This window comes from Apiotrichum porosum, assembly GCF_003942205.1.
Source record: "Apiotrichum porosum strain DSM 27194 chromosome Unknown scaffold_3, whole genome shotgun sequence".
NCBI classification, from domain to species: domain Eukaryota; kingdom Fungi; phylum Basidiomycota; class Tremellomycetes; order Trichosporonales; family Trichosporonaceae; genus Apiotrichum; species Apiotrichum porosum.
This window is the reverse complement of record NW_021167110.1, coordinates 2,340,334-2,355,761: the sequence shown is the minus strand read 5'-3', so window position 1 is coordinate 2,355,761 and position 15,428 is coordinate 2,340,334. Positions and strand designations below refer to the sequence as shown.

The following is a 15,428-nucleotide window of genomic DNA, read 5'->3' as shown; positions in this document are numbered from 1 at the left end:
AGACAGATCCAAGTGTCTCTAGAATTCTTGTGTTAGCACTGAACGAATACAGGGGTTGGACGACAGCGTTCTCAACGATACACCTTGCCACACTGGGTCCCAGGCTCGTCTGGCAACCCCTTGCATGTCTATCTGCTACAACATCCGCCGCCTCTACTCTCCCGGGCTTACAGCCTGGCCCTTCCTGGCGCATTCTGCTTCGCCCACTCGGCATACCACCTGTATGATTCCGGGTTGACCACACCCGTGGTATTGATCTGGGCGAGCGGCACTCCGTTGACAAGCTTCTTGACGCTCGGCTCGACCTTCTTGCCACTGGCAGTGAGCGGCACATCCGGGCACTGCGCAATGATCTCGGGCACATGTCTGCGCGACAGGCCGAGGGCAATGGCGGCCTTGATGCGCGCCACCAGGTCGGCCGAGAGCGCGACGTCGCCCCTGGTCTTGATGAAGAGGGCCACGCGCTCGTCGTTGTCCTTGCGCTGCCCCACGGCGATGCTGTCCTCTACATCGGCGGCAAAGTCCTTTTCGAGGATATAGTACAGTTCGCTCGAGCCAAAGCGCACGCCGCTGGGGTTGAGCACGCCGTCCGCACGGCCCATGACGTTCCATCCCTTTGTGACCGGGTTGATGATGACACTGTCGTTCATGTTGAACATGGGCGGCGAGGAGTAGTCGCCAAAGTACGTCTCCTTGTATCGCTTGCGTCCCGGGTCGTCGACAAAGTACATGGGCATGTTGGGGAAGGGGCGGGCAAACACTTGCAGACCTTCCTGGCCCACGAGCTCCTCGCCATTGGGTCCGGCCGCAATGAGCTTGATGCCCAGCACGGGGGTCTGCAGCTCGGACTTGTAGTTTGGCAGCACGTGGGTGGACTGCAGCGCCGAGCCGCCCAGCTCGGTTCCGCCAGCGGCATTGTTGACAAACAGGCCGTTGAGCTGACAGGTCAGAGATATATATGCACACCAGCGACCTACCTCGTCCCTGCAGAAATCATACACGTCGTGCGTCACCGGCGCACCGGTAGTGTACAGCTGCTTGAGGCAGCTCAAGTCGTGGTCCTTTGTGGGCTTGAACTTGTTCTTGGCCAATGTCTGGATGTACCGTGGCGAAGCACCCAGCAGCGACACGCGGTACTTTTCAATCACCCGCCACATGACCTCGGTCGGGTGGAAGGGCGAGCCATCGTACGCGACCACCGTTCCGCCCGTGGCGGTGTAGATCATGTGCAAGTTCCACACGATCCAGCCCATGGTCGCAAACTGGAGGTATGTGTCCCGGTGGTCGACGTTGCAGTGGACCTGGAGAGTTAGGAACGACAACGGCATTATATCAACTCACAGTCATGACCATTTTACGCATCAGCATAATGCCGCCTCCAGGCCCATAAATCGACTTTGGCTTGCCAGTCGTGCCAGACGAGAAGACGATCCAGATGGGATGGCTGAACGGGCCGCGCCAAAACTCAATCTGGGGAGGAGCGTCGTCGCCCGCCGCCATGAACTGCTGGAACGTCGTAGCCTTGACACCCTTGCGGAACCCCTCCAGCGCGTGTGGAGACGGCTTGCGGTCCGTCGCCAAGTGGCCGAGGACGATGACCTCCTCGACACTGGGGAGCTGCGCAACGACTTCGTGCAGGCGCGCGCCAATGTCGTGCTCCTTGCCGCCATAGCGGTACGAGTCGATGGCAAAGAGGATCCGGGGCTTGATGATCGAGTACCGGTCCACCACGGCCTTGACGCCAAACTCTGCGGGCGTGGATGAGAAGATTGCGCCCACTGGATTTCTGTCAGCTACGAACGAGTTACTACAGCCGCCTCAGCTCACCTGCGACAGTAGCCATGAACACAATGAGCATCTCGCAGCTGGTCGCCGAGAACGAGACCACCGAGTCGCCGGGCTTGACGCCCATTTTCTTGAGTGCGTGGGCTGCCCGGCGTACCTCGTGATACAGCTCAAAGTACGTGATCCGGCCAGTCTCCACTGGCTCCAGCGGCGTGGCAGACTTTGGATCCGGCTCAACAGTCGCGATCATGGCCAGGTTGGTCTTGGACATGGCGGACGCGTGCGAGAGGAGGAGGTTCTCGGCGACACTGGCGAGGGTCAGTACATTGCGAAGTGAGGGAGTTGGTTTTGCTCACTTGATCCTGGCATTGGGAAAGTACTCCTGCGGTTCGTCCATGGGGATGCCCTCTACAAAGGCCGGGCCATCGCCGCGCTCACCGACAATGTTGAGGTACTCCCAGACCTACAGAGTCAGCGCAACACTTGGGCACGGAGCTTGGAGCGGGGGAGGCCCCGCGGGGTCCTCCTTGACCCCCCTATCGGCCAACAGCAGGCCACGAGTCATGTACGCACGAAATCCAGAAACTCGCTCGTCTTGGCTGTGGACCAGTCATGCAGCTCCCACCAGTCCTTGAGATCGTACCCGAACCGCTCGTTGACCTTCTTACGGAACACGTCGGCGAAGGCTTCCTCGTCCTAGTCGCGTGAGCTGCGTCTCCCTTTCAACTCAACTCACGTCGTGGGGGCGCGAATCGCCTGGACTCCAGTACAGCTCTGCGGGTTTGACGCTCATGGTCGTGCTTGGGATGTGGAAGTGAGGGCACTGAAGAGTGGGGAGCGGAAGGAAGATGGTAGCCTAGGTATCGAGCCGAAAGTAACAGCCCAGCCCACTTTAGCACAAACGGCCGACGGTTACCGAAAGCCGGATGCTGGCGGCTGTCGGCCATCACCGAAGATTCGCGTTCGGTATTCTACCAACTGACCTTACCCCACGACCATCGCAACCTCTCGAGGACAAAAACGAGAAGCTGCCCTTGAACTGAACAGCTACTGATTGGAGCCAGAGTGGATTGAACACCCGACCTAGCGATGTCCAAGCGCGAACCATTCGATCCACACAAGGTCTGATGACTGAACTTCAGTCGCTCGCTCTCCCAGCTGAGCTATGTCTCCGATCATGCCAACCACCTTTGTCGGCAGTTGTTGACCGGTCCCCACTGCCCTGACTTGACTGTTGCACGTCTTGGAGATACGCATGCTGGGCACGGGAGATGACCAGTGCCAAGAGTGACTTTTGAGGCATAGTGCCAGTAACGCAGAATGGGATCCGCAGACTGTTCGGCCCCAACTGGCCAACAGGGCCGCAGCCACCCGGCTAAATCCAATGCAGCATGCATCTGCGATGGCTACACTACTGCTACTACCAACACACTTCTCTCTCTCTCTCTCCCTGCCTACCTCTCTACCTCTAACCCAAAAGATCAGGGTGTGCGGCACTGATAGCCATGATCGTGTCCGGCTCGAGATACTTGGCCACTGCAATCGAGTCGGAAAGACCCTTCCTCCTACGCGTCTTGAGGACCAGGTCGCGCGCCAGCGCCTGACCCTGTGCGGGCTCGAGGGGGCGGAGCTGGATGGACGTGTCGGTGGGGTCACCGGGGACGACCTGCCAGTGGTCAAAGGACATTTGGACAAACGCCTGGCCCATGGTGGCTGTACGCAGGTCGGTCTCGAATCCGTTTGCGTCCAGAACGGGGATGAACGCCTTGACGGTGTACAGAGGGGATCCGGGCTTGGGAATGTCACGGGTGACGTGGCCACGTCGCCTGGAAAGGACAGTGTAGACGGCAGCCACGCAGTCGGCGGGAGCCTGGACCTCGACGTAGTAGACTGGCTCCAGGAGACGCGGGGAGGCAAGGAGGAAGGACGAGTAGCACACGCGGCGGGCGGTCGGGATGATCTGACCGCCACCGCGGTATATTGGCTCCTCGGCGACGGTGGCGTCGAGCAGACGGAACTTGACGCCGCGGATCGGCTCGTCACACAGGGGGCCTTCACGGGTACCCCACTGGAAGCCCTGCTTGACGCTCTCGCGCACGCTGGTGAGGAGCTTGGTGTCGACCTCGGACGGCAGCGTGTCGTTGATAAGAGCGTTGGGTCCATTGTCGTCGGGTCCAAACGCCCAAATGTTACGAGACGCCAGCAGGTCCCACCCATAGTTGTTCTCAAAGAACTTGCCACGCTCCTTGTTGGTCATCTTCATGGTGACCTTGCCCGACTCGATATCGTTGGCAATGCCAGTCTCGAGGGGCTCGGAGATCATGGTCAGCCTGTTCTTCTTGTTGGGCGTCTCGGCATAGCACTTGAGAGCCGACGTCTCGACAACCGTCTCGCAGAACTTGGTGACGGGGTCCGACACCTTGATCTCAATCTCAGAGTACAGTCGTCTCAAGTCGTGAAGCACCGAGTCGAGGTAGATTTCACCGGTACCGAGGATAATGTGCTCGCCAGACTCTTCCACCTTTGTGTGCAACAGAGGATACGACTTGTTAACCTTGCGCAGGCCGTCAAGCATCTTGGGCAGCTCGGAGGGGACAATGGGCTCGACCGCGACCTTGAGCACCGCCTGGGTCATGTGCTTGATGGGGCGGAAGATGTACATGTCGTCGTCGAGACCGCGCTCGTAAATAGTGGCCGTCTTGCTGATTGACGCGTCCACACCAGACAGCAGCACGAGGTTACCGGGGTAACCAGTGTCAATGTCGACGTTGTAGCGCGACTCGTCGAGCATGACACCGTCCACAATGGCGGCAACCATGTCCTCTTCGTCCTCGAGGGAGTAGCCCTCACCAAGGACGTAGACGGGCTGGCCGCGCTTGACAGTACCGCTCATGACACGACCGAACGCGCGGAACTCTTGCGCGTCCGAGGTGTGGAAGAGCTTGGTGACTTGCACCACGGTAGGGCCCTTGGGGTCACAGCGCATGAGCGACTCGGCGAGCGGGGTGTTGAGGGGACCGGTGAACGTGCGCTCAACCTTGGAGGCGGCGTTCTGAAGAGGGGAGGGAATGTTGGTAGTGATAATGTCGACAAGGCCCGTAGCGTTGCCAAAGAAGGCCTCGAGCACGACCTTGAGCAGAGGACGGACGTCCATCTTGTACACGGAGGGCTTGAGGGTAATGTGCAGGTCGGCCAGAGTCTTCTTGAGCGTGTCCGAGCTCTCACTCATGACCTGAGTGTACAGCTTGTACAGGGGCTCGAGAATAAAGTGGACAAACGAGCGCTTGGACTCGACGTCGGCTGGGTTGCGCGTAAACTTGCGCTTCTCGGCGTCAAAGTAAATGTTGCCCCAGAGACGTTTGGCAAACTCGTCAATGTCAAAGGCACCAAACATGTCGGCGTACATGGCCGCAAACGTGTTGAGGGTAAAGCACCAACCCATCTGCGCCGACGCAAAGGCGACGTTGCCGCGCTCGGGCGACACGCGGTACTGGTCGTCATTGTCGATACCGGCGATGACCGAGTTGACCTCCTCGATCGTGTGCTTGATCTTGAAGAAGGCCTCGGCGGGGGGCAGGCGGAGCTCGAGAATCAGGCGGTCAATCTTGTTGACGACCAGCACAATCTTGAGCTTCTCCTGCATGGCATGTCGGATGACGGCCTCGGTGCCTGCCATGACACCCTCGACCACATCCACCACCAACACCACGCCGTCCACCAGGCGCGCGACAGACGCGACCTCATCGGCAAAGTTGGCGTGGCCGGGCGTGTCGACGAGGTTGACTAGGCTCGACTTGCCGCGCGAGTCCTGGAGAACAAGCGACATGGGCGCGGCCTTGATGGAGATTCCACGGTCGCGCTCCAGCCTGTGCGTGTCGGTGTAACGCGTTGGCCGGTCGGCATCCCATGTGAGCTTGTGGGTCTCAAACACGAGCATGTCCATCAGAGACGTCTTGCCGTGGTGAATGTGGCCAGCGACCATGACGTTGCGCAACATGTCCGGGTACTGCAGCATGTCGACCATGAAGCTGGATAGTCAGTTGAGAGGCCGGGGTTTTCAACTCACTTGCGGTCAAACCGAGTCTCCGGGAGGTCCTTCTCCTGCACGGTGAACGCCCGCACCTTGACAGGTGCGACAATGGGCTCGGTGAGAGGTTGCAAGTCTTCCTCTTGCACCATGGTCTCGACATCCTCGCCATATGTCTCTGCCGCCGTCGCATAGTACTTCTTGTCTTCGTGCAGCACAACCTGGTTTCCTGTTGTACCTGGAAACAGAGTTAGTCTGGGTCAGCCAGGCCCTCAACTCACCATCCACAGTGTGCAAGGTCATGGCCATGCCTCCATCCTCGTCCATCGCCTCGTCCTCGTCGTCATCCTCGTCAAAGCCCTCGAGCGGCGCATAGCCACCTGCAGTGGTCGACGGACCAGGAGCGGATGGCGCAGCGACAGCCGGCTCGATGTCGACGTCCGAGTCGTCGTCCGAGTCGAGGTCGCCACCAATGTAGTTGCCGAACTCTGGAGAGGAACATGTCAATATGCGCGCGTTGGACGGGACGGGCAACGCTGGGTTTGAGCTCACCGTCGTAATCCTCAGTCGACATGGTGTCGTGTTTTGTGGCCTGCGGTAAAGGGGAGCTGTTGAAAGGATGCTCTCTGTAGGCGCACTGTCGACCCGTTGACTGATGGCAAGAGATGTGTGTCTTTTGTTATGTCGTCCTCTCGCTGAATGAAATGATCGACGAGCAACAACCATCGCGCGCAGCCAGGCGCCAGGCGGGGGGGAACATTTATGTGGGATAATTTATTTGTCATTTATCCCATCTCTCCAAAGTCGGGCCTGACACTCGTTCCTCCTCCATCTCCCGTCGTCCTTGTTCCGACATGTGCCGTCTCTTTATCGATACACCACTCAAAATGGCGTCGACAAGGCCACTCGTCCGTGCCCTCCACACCACCCGCGCCGTGCTCAACGTCGCCGGTGGCCCTGCCGCTGGCGGCCCCGTTGCCCCGCCTGCCGCTGGCAAGCAAACCCGCCAAAGGCCAACGTTCACACACAAGACCGCCGCGGCCCTGGGTTTCTCGGGCGTCAAGCGCGAGCGTGTCCTTCCGCAGATCAACATGGGCTCGTCGAGCCGCATGTCTGTCAGGACCTCTGGCCACTCCCCGGGGGTGAAAGGTGGCAATCGCCAGCAGGCCGCCCGCGCCGAGGGCAATGCCAATGCCACTGCCACTGCCAATGCCGCTGCCGACGTCAAGGCCGCCCCCCAGGCCGGCTCGCAGGCCATTGACATGCCCGCCGAGTTCTTCGAGGGTGCCGAGCACGCCCCGCGCGTCGCCACGACCCCGCGCTTGCGTTCCGCGCGTCCCCCGCGTACCGGCGGTGCAGGCGGCGCACCCCGCACAGGCGGACAGCGGTTCACGAAGCGTCCCGACGGCCGCGTGCCCGGCGCCAAGGCCGGCGCTGGCGGCGCGTCGAGCGGTGCCAACAAGGGCAAGCGCGAGAGGGGTCCCCCCCGTCGTGGCGGCCGCGACAGCAGGGACATGAACGCGCTCAGCAGGGGCAAGCACCTTCCCCAGGCGTTCGCCGTCGAGGTGCGCGACGTCAGCAAGCGCTCGCTGTTCGGCCCGGCGTCGATCATCGCCCCTCCCCTGCGCGCGTACGCCGCAAAGGTCCCCGAGGACTCGTTCTGGGCCAAGGGCATGGAGCCCATGGACGGTGAGTGTGGAGGGAATAGAATGGACCACAACCACAAGGCGTACTGAGCTCTTGGCGCTGACCTGACACCTCCTCGCAGCACGCAAGGCCGACCTCCTCCGCCTCGCTGGCTCATGCGCCATGTACATCCCCGCCAAGCCTACCGGTACCGGCACCGACGGCCCCAAGACGGCCCTCGACATGATCAAGTACTCGATGACCCTGCAAAACGGCCTGTCGATGCGCGCGGCAGACAAGACCGCCGCGTTCGTCAAGGGCTTCCTCTAGACCTCTGTCTGTATGCATCACTCTGGTTGTGGAAAGGGACATGTTCAAGGGACGTTTCGTTGTTTGTCTAAGGAAGTCTTATCGTTGCACTGCATGTCTTTGTCTTCGCTTTTGCGAGTCTGTCAGTGCAAGGGGGCCGGCTGTGTGGCTCTTTTTACACGCATCGGTTACTGCCACAGAGCAAATGGCTGCTCCGCATCGGCCCTCAACTCCAACTCTACCGCAACGGCTCAAACTCGTGCATTCTCTGCTGATATCAGTCAAGTTGGGCATTGTGGCTCTTTTGGGGCGACTATGGCGTTCTGCCACATGACCTCCTTCCTACATCGCTCTGTGCCTCAACCCACGCCCGGCACCGCTCAGAACCTCAAGCAACGCATCGGTACCACTTCTCAGTGCCCACACTGCACGCACTGCACACACTGCACACACTGTTCTGCATTTCTCGCTCTCTGTGTCTATCTAAATGTATCTTACACCGCATAGCCAGTATACGGCGTGCCCGTGGGCTTGCCCATGCCGTGCTGGAGCTCGACGGCAGTCCACCCGTCGGGGCCGGGACTCTGGCTCGGCGAGGGCGAGGGCGAGGGCACCTGCGCGGGGCTCACCATCGTGAACCCGTCGTGCTGGGTCGCGGACGAGGGCGTGCCGTAAGCCGACGCCGGTGCTGTGGCGAACGCCGCGGGCGATCCGGGAGCCGAGGCGACAGGCGACGCCGACGCGTACGCGGGCGTCGAGTGGCCCGAGCCGCCCTGGAAGATCTGGCCCACCTGTGGTGTCTGGCCCTGGTGGCTGTGGTGCTGGGCAAAGGGGTCCTGCTGGACAAAGGCGTCCTGGGCGTGGGTGTACGGGTTATGCTGTTGTTGGTATCCCCATGCCTGGTTCTGAGGTTGTTGGTATTGCTGGGTATGGGTATTGGAGGAGGTATACACATCGTGGGGGTCGTGGTAGAGTGGCGCCGCGTCGGCCGCCATGTCTTGCGTGGGGGGGTCGACGGTGAACGTCGGCGGGGGGCTCCTGGTTTGCGGAAGCATGGAAGCGGAAGAGTAAGGGTTGGTAGGAGTGGAGGGGGACTTGGGGCTTGGGGAGACAATGTTGGGAGCGCGCTCGTCGTCCAGGAGCGGCGCGACGGCGGCGCGGTGCGACGCATCGTGAGGGCTGGGCATGTACCCTCCTGCACCCCACGGGTTGATTTCCTGTGGGGCTGAGATGACCATGTCCTGTCGCTTGACATAGTGCGGGTACGAGCCGGCCTCGCTGTCGACGTGCTGCTGGCGGCGACGACGCTTGCGGTGCTGGATACCCAGCTGGTCCTTGAGGTCGCCGCCGATCCAGGCCTCGCGGATAATGTCCTTGTCGGTGTACAGGTACGACTGGTGGAAGGCGCGCAGCATCCAGTGTGGGCCGACAGCCACAAAGACTGTAAACACGACGCCAAACCAAAAGTTGAACGTCGGGAAGATGATCGCGACCACTTCCGAATAGCTGACGGCAGCCAAGTACGAGTAGACAATGATCCAGACGAGGACGGCGATGCTAGAAATGGGAATCACGACCCAGGGGATAATGGTCCAGTAGCGCGTGTTGATGCCAACGTACAGGTTGGCCGCAATGACGCCCGCCGTGGCAATCAGACTCGACAGGTCGTACAGGTCGTTGGTTGTCGCGGCCCGTGGACGACCACGTCGTGCCGTCCCAGTAGATGAGCATGGGAATGAAGAAGATGACGGCCGACTGGTACAGTCCATCGAGCATGTAGAGCCAGAAGCGAGCACGCGTGTACTCGAGTCCCTGGATACCGCGCTTGTACAGCTGCGGGAAGGCCATGGATGCTGCGGCGTTGGTGTCCTGGTCAAACGCGCCGAGGATACCGACGGGGAGCGAGGTGAAGATGAGGTTGTAGAGCATGACAAAGGTGTACTCGAACAGGTACGTGGCGTCAAACTCGCAAAAGAGGAGGAACCAGAACATGGCCAGAGTCCAAATGACGTTTTTGTAGAAGAACCTGAAAGGGAGTGGGTTAGCTCGTGGGCGATAAGCAGCACAAAGAAAAAACCTACACTGCGTGCATGTCGGCGATGCGGACATAGGACCAGCGGCCGTGGACGAGGAGCAGACGTGTGAGGAAGCGGAACTGGCCAAACGCGTAATCGGCACTCATGGCCGCCTGCGAGCCCTCGAGACCGAACAGGCCGACACCAATGTTGGCCTCTTGGATCATGGCGACGTCGTTGGCGCCATCGCCGATACTGAGGGTCATGGCGTTGCAGCCGTCTTTGACGAGCTTGACCACCTGGGCCTTTTGGGCCGGCGAGACACGGCAGCAGATGACGGCTGAACACTGCGTGCCGAGCGCGAGGAACAGGGGCTTGATGTCCGTCCCCAGGGCGTACCGCAGCGTCTCGCCGTCAATGACCACGGCAAACTCGGTATCGGCACCAGGCAGGTCGGCGACGACTTTCCCGTCCTGGCGGGCGGCGCCGGATCCACGGACCGAGGCAATCTTGTTCAGTCCCGCCTCGATCTGTGCGCGTGCGGCATCGGGCGAGTCGGCCGACAGGATCATGACCTCCATGTCGTTGGTGAGGAGGTTGCACGAGTATCCGATTTCGATAGCCGTCTGGACCTTGTCGCCCGTGAGGATCCACAGCTTGATGCCGGCCTTGTGGAGCATGGCGATGGCGTCGGGCACGCCTTCCTGCAGCTTGTCCTCCAGGGCCGTGGCGCCGAGAATGGTCAGGTCGTGCTCGACGAGCTCGGCCGCCTTGTCAATCTCGGCATCGCGGTCGGTCGTGGCGGCACTGGCGGCGTCGTACGTCCTGGACCATTCGGTGAACTCGTCCTCGCTCATCTCGCGGTAGGCGATGCAGAGCGTACGCAGGCCGCCGTTGGCAAAGTTTTCCAAGTCCTTGAGGGTGGCCGCCTTGAGAGCCTCGTCGTGGTCGGCGGACAGGCGCTCGTAGATGACACTGTCGGCACCCTTGCAGTAGAGAATAATCTTGCCCTCGGGCGACCGGACGATCACACTCATGCGCTTGCGGGTGGAGTTGAACTCGAGGACACGGAGCGGGACCCAACGCTCGGGCTTGCCGAGCACCTCAATGTCGATGCGGCTCGAGTTGCGCGACACGAACGGGAAGCCAACGTCGCGAGCAGCGCCGACAAGCGCCTCCTCGTCGGGACTCTCGGCCTTGTAGTCGAGGACATATGGCTTGTCCTCTGGCTCGGGCTTGTCAGAGAGCACAGAGTGGCAGACGGCGAGGGCGCGGAAAAAGGCAATCATGTGGGGGCGGATCGGGTCGTCGACGTTGGACATGCGCTGGACAAGGTCGGGCGAGATGAGCGTGAGCTTGTCGTCGCGCAGGTAGCGGTTCTTGAACGCGCCCTTCATGGTGGACAGCATGGAGATTTTCAGCTCGGCCATGTCTTCAGCCTGGTCTTCCATCGTGCCGAGGTCCTTGCCCTCGCGCTTTGCAGCGCCGAGCATGGCCTCGGTCAGGCCTTCTCCAAACGCCGTGCCCATGATGGAACACTTCTTAAACTCCATGACGTTTGAGTGAGCGTGCCCGTCTTGTCCGAGAAGACGTATTCGATCTGGCCGAGGTCGTCGGAAATGTTCCACGTCTTGGGGACGCAGGAAGTGTTGTAGGGCCCATAGTACATTTCAATGTCCTGGTTGATAAAGTATGCCTGGATCGTCTTGACAATCTCAATGGTAATGTAGAGCGAGATGGGCACAATGTTTTGGAACACGATGAGCGACGAGACAAAGATGATGAGCGAGTCGAGGTAAATGTTGTCGCTGGCCTCGGAACCGACTTCGTAAAAGCTGTACGACGTGTCCGTCTTGGAGCGGTAGTAGCCGTGAAGGAGGGCCGAGATGAGACAGAGGACGATGAGGATGATAAAATTCATGATGACGTTGAAGTTTGTCTCGCGCTCAATCTTGGACCGCTTGCTGGGCGTGTCGCCGCCGTTGAGCATGATTTTGGTGTCGGCGCCAGTGAACACGACGATACCAATGACCCACTTGGTGTTGCGCACCGTACAGCCACGGAGGAGAAGCTCGTTGATGGAAATGGGCTCGACCTGGACGTCGCCTTGCTCCAGTCCCTCGCCCGCCGGGCGGTACTGCAGCACACCGTTGTAAGTGTACAAGTTGGCGTGTGGCGGTTCCGAGTCGAGGGTGAAATGTGCGTGCTCCAGGTCCTCTTCGGACCTGATGCCCGACGTGGCCTTGAGGGATTTACGGACCTTGAGGTTTGTCTCGCCGTCGAGGTTCTTGGTCTCGACAAAGCAGAGCGCGTCGGCGTCCGACGTCGCCAGCACGACAATGTCGGCAGGCACCTGTTCGTCACTGCGCAACAGCACAAAGTCGCCGACCTCGAGCTTCTTCCACAGCGTACGTTCCCACTGCGCCGTGCCCGGTGCCGGTCGGCTATAGTCGACTACGCCTGCCGAGCGGCGCGACATGGTGCTGGGCGCATCGGTCGACGTCACCGAGATTGCACGGGGCCGGTACGTGCTTTCCACACCAGGGACATATTCCGACTGGGCCTCGTCAGCCCAAGCCGGGGGCCGGGGGGCCGTTTCCACTCACCGAAGGGATTTCCTTGAGCGGGTACACTTCGCCTGGCGGTGACAGTGTGTCTGCTGGGCCAGGGCCACCTTGGACGTCGGCTTCGGCCTCTTTGGCGTGACGCTCAAAGACAATCTGCTTACCGGCCTTGGCCTCTGCCTCGCGAAGCTTGCGCACACCGCGGGACGGCTTGGTCGGGTCTATCCACGGGTGTCAGTTGTGCTCTGGATCTCGTCGGCCTCATCATTGGCTTACCTGGTCCCAGATGGAACACGCGCTCAAACCAGTTGCGCGGGTCGGTGGGCTGGTTGACGTTCCTCCAGTTACCGAGCTTGGTCGCTGCGCTAGTGTTGACCTCTTCGTCGAGGGTGGCTCGGCGCCAGTCCTCCACGGCGTCCTTGATGGCCGTCATGCCCAAGATGGCAACGAGGGGCAGCATGGCGATCTGCGGTGTGGTGGCGCCAAAGATGGTGAACAGCTGGAGGATGACCAGACCGAGAAAGTAAATGTTGGCCACACGGTGGAACTGCTCAAAGAGGTTGCGGGGCAGAAAGGTGATGATCGTGTACTTTGACGTGCGCACCTTGTTGCGGACGTAGCGGACTATTGGCTCGCCGGCCTTGTCGATCAAGTTCATTGGCAGGGCGAGGTTGACATAGATGGTGCGGCGGGGCAGCACCTTGGCGCCCTTTGTGGGCTCCTCGACGGTGGAGGGTGATGAAGACGGTGGTGGTGGGGGTGCTGTCGGGATGGACACGGGGCGTAGCGCTGGCGAGGTGTCGCCAGCCTCACTGCCCGCAATGGTCGCCAGGCCATCAGACGCAGCGGTGTCTCGCCTGTTCTTGCGAAAGCCCTTGCCAAAGGTACTCCCTCCCTCTTTGGTCCCACGTCGCTTGAGGCCAGCAAAGATCCTTGAACGTTTGCGGCGCACGCTTTCGCTGCGAATCGATTCGGCAATGACAGAGTGTGCTGTTCGCGTGGTGCGCAGCCGCAGTGCTGGGTCAATCTCGTTGATGTCAAACGGCTGGCCGTCCTCGGTGTCGTCGTAGTGGTCATAACGATGGCTGTCGTAGGGAAGTGTGTTGGACGTGGACGAGGGGTAGCCGCTCCCATACGCAGAGTACTCTTGCTGCTGCAGGGGGTGGGCCATTTGTGACGCATAGGTGCTTGGCCCAGCCCGTCCGGGAATGTCGTTGACGTTGTATGCGTCGTACGCCTCGTCGTTCTCGTCAACGTCGTAGGGATTGACGTCGCGCCGGCGCGAGTCGTGCTGCATAGCGTCCGTCGCAGAGGACATTGCGGCGAGAGCACCTGCGTGAAGGAGATGCCGGGGGGAGGGTATGGAGAGGAGGGGAAGGGAACAGTGTCACGGGGAGGGGAGGTGTGGGCGAGGTGTCAAGTGTATCGTCGCTGGCAGCGGCGGTGCGCGTCAGACGTCTCCCGTGGCGGCCCCGTTCGAGTGGACTGTGCGGCACTGGGCGCCACGTCTTGGCACCAAAGTGGGCGACCGGCGACGGTGTGTCTGTGGGCGCGCGCGCTCACTGCGCCTGGTGGTGGGGGGGAGGAAGTGGTGGGGGGGAGATGGGGGGGAGAGGAGAGGATGTGAGGGTGTGTCAAGGGAGAGAGAGTGTGTGTGATGGGATGGGATGGCGAGTGTGGTGGACGGGAGAAATGTGTGCGATGGTGGAGGGAGTTGCTGTGCGTCACAGCCTTGACACACACGCACCCACACACCTTGAACGACTTCTTTCATGTAAACTGCGCTTCTGCAACACCGCCTGTGTGTGCGCGGCCGCCGAGCGTCCGCCTTCAGCCGCCTGCGTTGGCCTGCGTGTCTGCGGCTGCGCGCCAAGAGCGCTGCTGGCAAAGCTGGGACACACGCCCGTTCGGAGCCGGGCAGGCTGCCGAGAGCACACGGGGTACGCGGACAGCGGCGGCGGCCATATGCTTTTGCAGCTTGCGCTCATATGCTTGCTCACTACTCTGTTGCGTTTTTCAGGTTTCGGGTCGCAGTCGTCTCGTCGTGCCTCCACACTCCAGGCAACGCAGGCAAACCCACCCTGTGGGTACCTGGGTAGATACCTGGCCCATACCTGGGCTGTATGCTGGGGGTCACAGTCGGCCCTTTCTTCTCAAGTCGCGTCGCGTATACGCGTTAAATTCCAGCACGCGTCCCGCCGCAGCCGCCGCTGCCGAAAAATGGAGAGAGATTACTGGAAAACTGTCTCACATGCCTCATGGCCTCATGGGCCATGCTATATCGCAACAGCAGATTACGCAGGCAAGGGGGTAACACAGCTGGTAAACCAGTGCATTTGCCCCCAAGTACTTACACCTCGATGCCCGTAGTCTCGACGCAAACGCAAAACGCATCGGATAGCTGCCTACATGAAAACGTCTGCGTGGCCAAGCGCCCCCCCGTCGTCGCGTTACACCCCCACTACCTTTTGTGTTTTCCTCTTCTGATCATCTGAACCCCGGCGGCGCGTTATCACAATCCAACAACTCACAGCCGACAGTCTCCCGCTGCAACACGCTCTCATCTCCCGCCGCCCATGGCCCCCGGGACGGCGGACGGCGCCCGGACGGGCCAGGCTGGGGGGGGGGACCGCACAGGCGCCATGCTGCCGGCTTCCCGTCGAGCCCGTACAGCCGTGCTGAGTGTGCCACCGGCGTACAGGCGGCGTCGAGGATGCCACTCGCCCACGGCCACCTGCACCTGTTTCCTCATGGCCCTTCACAGACCACGTCGCTGCGGCGCGGTGCCGTCGCGGTGCACGCGTCCGTCTCTGGACATGGCCCACGGTGGCGTCCCGGGGTGGCTGCAACAGGAGCTTTTACAGGAGGGACAACGGTACAACGGGGTTTCGGGAGCCCCTGGGGTGCGTGTTTTCCTGTACTCGCGCGTGAAAAGGAAAAAGCAAAGAGGTATGCACGACACACCAAGAAAGAGAGACCACGCAGACCGCGACCGGCGGCCATGGCCTGCCCGGCATGCCCTTCCGAGCTCGGCTCGCCTTCGGGCAGCGTGGAGGACGGAGCCACGGATCCACGGAACGGTGTGCGGTGCGTGTAAAGCAC

The 15,428-nt window shown here is 60.9% G+C and overlaps 4 protein-coding genes and 1 non-coding gene across 5 annotated transcripts; 1 reads left to right on the top strand and 4 right to left on the bottom strand.

The window, feature by feature from the left end:
- Window positions 1–167: 167 nt before the first annotated feature.
- EHS24_006463 (uncharacterized protein) lies at window positions 168–2,578 on the bottom strand (the record flags this gene model as incomplete). The annotated part of the gene is made up of 7 exons (XM_028621914.1): window positions 168–938; window positions 978–1,301; window positions 1,342–1,778; window positions 1,828–2,093; window positions 2,142–2,248; window positions 2,359–2,481; window positions 2,522–2,578. The coding sequence occupies 7 exons, from the start codon at window positions 2,576–2,578 to the stop codon at window positions 168–170; spliced, it is 2,085 nt and encodes a 694-aa protein (XP_028478366.1).
- A 262-nt stretch (window positions 2,579–2,840) lies between these two features.
- EHS24_006462 lies at window positions 2,841–2,958 on the bottom strand. Its single transcript has one exon. It is a non-coding gene; the product is annotated as a tRNA-Phe (tRNA).
- A 295-nt stretch (window positions 2,959–3,253) lies between these two features.
- Window positions 3,254–6,386, bottom strand: EHS24_006461 (uncharacterized protein; the record flags this gene model as incomplete). The annotated part of the gene is made up of 4 exons (XM_028621913.1): window positions 3,254–5,813; window positions 5,852–6,050; window positions 6,094–6,300; window positions 6,365–6,386. The coding sequence occupies 4 exons, from the start codon at window positions 6,384–6,386 to the stop codon at window positions 3,254–3,256; spliced, it is 2,988 nt and encodes a 995-aa protein (XP_028478365.1).
- A 313-nt stretch (window positions 6,387–6,699) lies between these two features.
- EHS24_006460 (uncharacterized protein) lies at window positions 6,700–7,768 on the top strand (the record flags this gene model as incomplete). Its single annotated transcript, XM_028621912.1, has 2 exons — window positions 6,700–7,501; window positions 7,581–7,768. 2 exons carry the CDS (start codon window positions 6,700–6,702, stop codon window positions 7,766–7,768), a joined length of 990 nt encoding a protein of 329 aa, XP_028478364.1.
- Window positions 7,769–8,241: 473 nt separating this feature from the next.
- Window positions 8,242–13,644, bottom strand: EHS24_006459 (uncharacterized protein; the record flags this gene model as incomplete). Its single annotated transcript, XM_028621911.1, has 6 exons — window positions 8,242–9,304; window positions 9,405–9,773; window positions 9,829–11,303; window positions 11,354–12,319; window positions 12,369–12,547; window positions 12,603–13,644. 6 exons carry the CDS (start codon window positions 13,642–13,644, stop codon window positions 8,242–8,244), a joined length of 5,094 nt encoding a protein of 1,697 aa, XP_028478363.1.
- Between the last annotated feature and the right edge of the window lie 1,784 nt (window positions 13,645–15,428).